The sequence below is a fragment of the Temnothorax curvispinosus genome, unplaced genomic scaffold, assembly GCF_003070985.1.
Source record: "Temnothorax curvispinosus isolate PA1 unplaced genomic scaffold, ASM307098v1 QBEX01015368.1, whole genome shotgun sequence".
NCBI lineage: Eukaryota > Metazoa > Arthropoda > Insecta > Hymenoptera > Formicidae > Temnothorax > Temnothorax curvispinosus.
Genome location: NW_020225148.1, coordinates 12,091 through 12,767, shown reverse-complemented (window position 1 = coordinate 12,767; position 677 = coordinate 12,091). Strand labels below are relative to the sequence as shown.

Genomic DNA, 677 nt, shown 5'->3' with positions numbered 1-677 from the left:
CAAACTCCTTGGGTTTTGCAGGTTATCGCGGACGATGTCTGCAGCAGAGCGGGTATCGCGACAACTTGGATCAATAGCAACAGATTCGGGATACACGCGTACAAACATGTGGACAAATCTTCGCCAGGTTGCCAAATAATATAAATATGCAAAAATCATATATTACAGATCTATATTTCTTGATGTATATGAGCTAGAAATAATGTAAACTGCTATTTTGCTAAATCAACAATTTCTTTTAGATGCCAAAAGTAAATTTGCGCCTTGCGATGCCAAAGTACATTTTCTCCGGCCGGAAATCATATTATTCTCACCGCTTTTGCGTAAGCTGGTTAACGAGAGCAACGGTATCTTTCTGTCGGTTCAGAAGCTCAAGTCTTCCTCTTCCGGTGACATTAGGCCGGAGCTTCTTAAGCACAGCAAACAATATAGGTCTATATTGAGAGCCTGCGTGGAAAACTTGCAAGAGATACTACCGAAGGAGCCGTTATCGGAAGAGAAGACGATGCTGGAAAATTTTCTCACTATATTTTATCAGGTGGAATGCGTCTGGCATTTAACGGAAATTCTCTACGTCGACGTTGTACCAGGTAAATTGAATTAAAAATATAAACGTGAAGTATAATCTACGAAATAATACAGAAATATAAATGTAGATACAAATATTATGTTAGAAA

The 677-nt window shown here is 38.7% G+C and overlaps 1 protein-coding gene across 1 annotated transcript in view; it reads left to right on the top strand.

Annotated features, from left to right (window-relative positions):
• Positions 1-12: 12 nt before the first annotated feature.
• The window catches only part of LOC112465593 (nuclear pore complex protein Nup85-like), a gene marked incomplete at its 5' end in the record, with an annotated part of 2,668 nt that continues 2,003 nt past the window's right edge, over positions 13-677 (top strand). The window contains 2 exons of the mRNA XM_025033196.1: positions 13-127; positions 243-598. Coding sequence (XP_024888964.1) covers positions 13-127; positions 243-598 — 471 coding nt within the window. The remainder of the gene's footprint in view (positions 128-242; positions 599-677) is intronic.